This window comes from Hibiscus syriacus, unplaced genomic scaffold (genome assembly GCF_006381635.1).
Source record: "Hibiscus syriacus cultivar Baekdansim isolate YM2019G1 unplaced genomic scaffold, ASM638163v2 tig00116959_pilon, whole genome shotgun sequence".
Classification (NCBI taxonomy): Eukaryota; Viridiplantae; Streptophyta; class Magnoliopsida; order Malvales; family Malvaceae; genus Hibiscus; species Hibiscus syriacus.
Window position 1 is genome coordinate 2,721,604 of NW_024063485.1, and position 2,480 is coordinate 2,724,083.

Sequence of the window (2,480 nt, forward strand, 5' to 3'; positions counted from 1 at the left end):
TTGAAAGGATGATAATACAATAACTATTTAAATTTTTAAATTTATTTATAACTTATATACACCATGTAAATATAATTATTTAAACCTAAATTTATATAAAAAATAACATTTCTTTATATCATAAAAAATATTTAATGGATTCATATTTTGAAATGAATGATATATACATGTTATAAAAAACTAAATAATTATATACCATGAAAAATTTAAAATTAAACTTTATTATCTTCATCAGAAATTGAAAATATACTGAAATTAACTATTACAATCACAATAACAAAAGTCTAGAATAACTAAATTAAAACTGAACAATTTATTAAAATAAATCTAAATTAAATCCAAGCATATTAAAAATTGAACCGGTTACTTTAAAGTACCGTAGCCTCTCCCTGCTGTGCAGCTAAGGACTCATCGGCACCTTATATTTTATTAAAAGACAGTCAGACAGTAAACGTAAGAACGGGATAGAGAAGGGATAAATTATTTTAAATCCTAAAATTTTGTAATCTTTTTTAATTTGATCCTTGATTTTTTTTATTTATACTAACCTTAAATTTAGGTTTTTTTACTTATTTTAATCCTGTTAATGGATATGGCACTCATGGTACACAATATCAAGGTGGCACATCATTAATAGGATTGAAAATAGATAAAAAAAATCTAAATTTACGAATTAATATAAATAAAATTTAGGGACTAAAATTTAATTTATCCCTACCGAAAACTCTCTAGACTGACTCAACGATCACAACTACTAATGGCAATCATCGGCGGCGGCGGCGACCTGGAAAAGGTCGAGGTGGATTCATGTCAGCGAAGTTCCGCAGGTTGAGATTCTCGGCGTCGATTCTTTGGAAAGCGTCCCTCATCGAAGGATCGTTCTCCACCTCAAGGAGACAGTGGTGAATCAACAAATTAGTAAGGGAATCGACAACACACTGTCGCCTCATTCCCACTCTAATCCGGCGGTTTTGCTCCCCCGTCACTGCAACCGCAGCTTTCCACGCTCCCAAGGATTCCAACGCATGCCTATTACGCCTTCGTCTCCGAGCCAATCCAACTCTCAGATCTCTCAGGCAGCGTCCCTGTTTTTCGACAACCAAGTTTCCAAGAATCAATTGATAAAAAAAAAAAAAAAGGAAGTTTCCGAGAATCAAAACCCGAAAGAAAAAAAAAGGGTTTCACGGAATTTATTGATCAAAACCTTTTGGGTAAATTACATTTGTAGTCATTAAACTATCATTTTGGTCCTGTTTTGATCATATAACTATTAGTTTTTCTAAAATTATCATGTTAGCAGTTATATTTGTGCTTGATTTTGAGAAAAAAAATAGTCATATGACTAATCGAATCAAAATGATAATTGGAGGACCAAATACTCAAAACTATTTTCCAAAATCCGAAAGAGATGATAGGAAAGAAAGGAAAACTGACCAATATGATTTGGGAGCGACGCTGCAGAAAATGACCAAAGAAAAACCCAACCATCCGAGTAGAAGAACCCAGAAAACAAAAGAAGAATTGCCCTTTTTCTTTTATGGGATCAATCAATAAGAGGATTTAAGAAAGTTGCTATAATTCAGCTCTAAAAGAAGGTGAGTGAAAACACCATTTAAGGGACAGGTTCGGCTCCTTCTTAATAGGACGTTTGAGTAACCGCGCGCCCAATCGAGCGATCCACTTTAAATATGAAAAAAATGGGGATTTGTAAACTTCGTATTGGGTCTGAAAATGGAGCGAATAATGTTTTATTTTATAGTGCAATGCTGACGCAATAATTATGTAAGGTTTTGAAAAAACTCTATCCTTGTGCCAGAAGGCTCCAATGCCATTGGTCTAAACTAAACGGGGTTTCCAATCATGTCAAGTAGACAGATGGTTTTCAAAACCGGACCGAACCGGTCATGCTATCAGTTCATTGGTTTAATCAGTCGAATCGGTTCGACCGGTCGGAAGAACCAGACGACGTCATAATTATTTAAAAAATTAAATAAAAATATCAAAAATATTTAATAAAAAATAATTTTTTATATCACAATTCATATTCAAAGTAAGTCATAACATATATAAGTTAAAAACCATAAAATCAAGTGAAACAAAATGATTCAAATTAACTACAACATAATATTTAAGGTAAAACATATTAAATAATAAATATAATTATATAACTATAATTAAAAAAAATAAATTTAGGGTTAAAAAATCATAACAAAATGATATTGTTTGGTTTAATTTTTTTTTAAAAACAATCCCACATGGCTAAGAAACATAGAAGAGCATCTCAAAAGTCTAAAGAGTAAAAATATGAGAACAAAACAATCTCACATTGCTAAGAAACATAGAAGAGTATCACAACTAACTTCTATAAATAATAGAGGTAATTTGGCATTCAAAATCATAGAGTCTTTTGGTGAGCATTGAGTGAACTATTCTTTCACTTCAATCAAGCTCGAATTTTAGGCTTCAATCAAACTTCTAAA

At 31.4% G+C, this 2,480-nt stretch overlaps 1 protein-coding gene across 1 annotated transcript; it reads right to left on the reverse strand.

The window, feature by feature from the left end:
• Positions 1-527: 527 nt before the first annotated feature.
• LOC120189728 lies at positions 528-1,691 on the reverse strand. The gene is made up of 2 exons (XM_039192934.1): positions 1,435-1,691; positions 528-1,085 (listed from the first exon to the last, which is right to left on the reverse strand). The coding sequence occupies exons 1-2, from the start codon at positions 1,486-1,488 to the stop codon at positions 765-767; spliced, it is 375 nt and encodes a 124-aa protein (XP_039048865.1). The 5' UTR covers positions 1,489-1,691; the 3' UTR covers positions 528-764.
• Between the last annotated feature and the right edge of the window lie 789 nt (positions 1,692-2,480).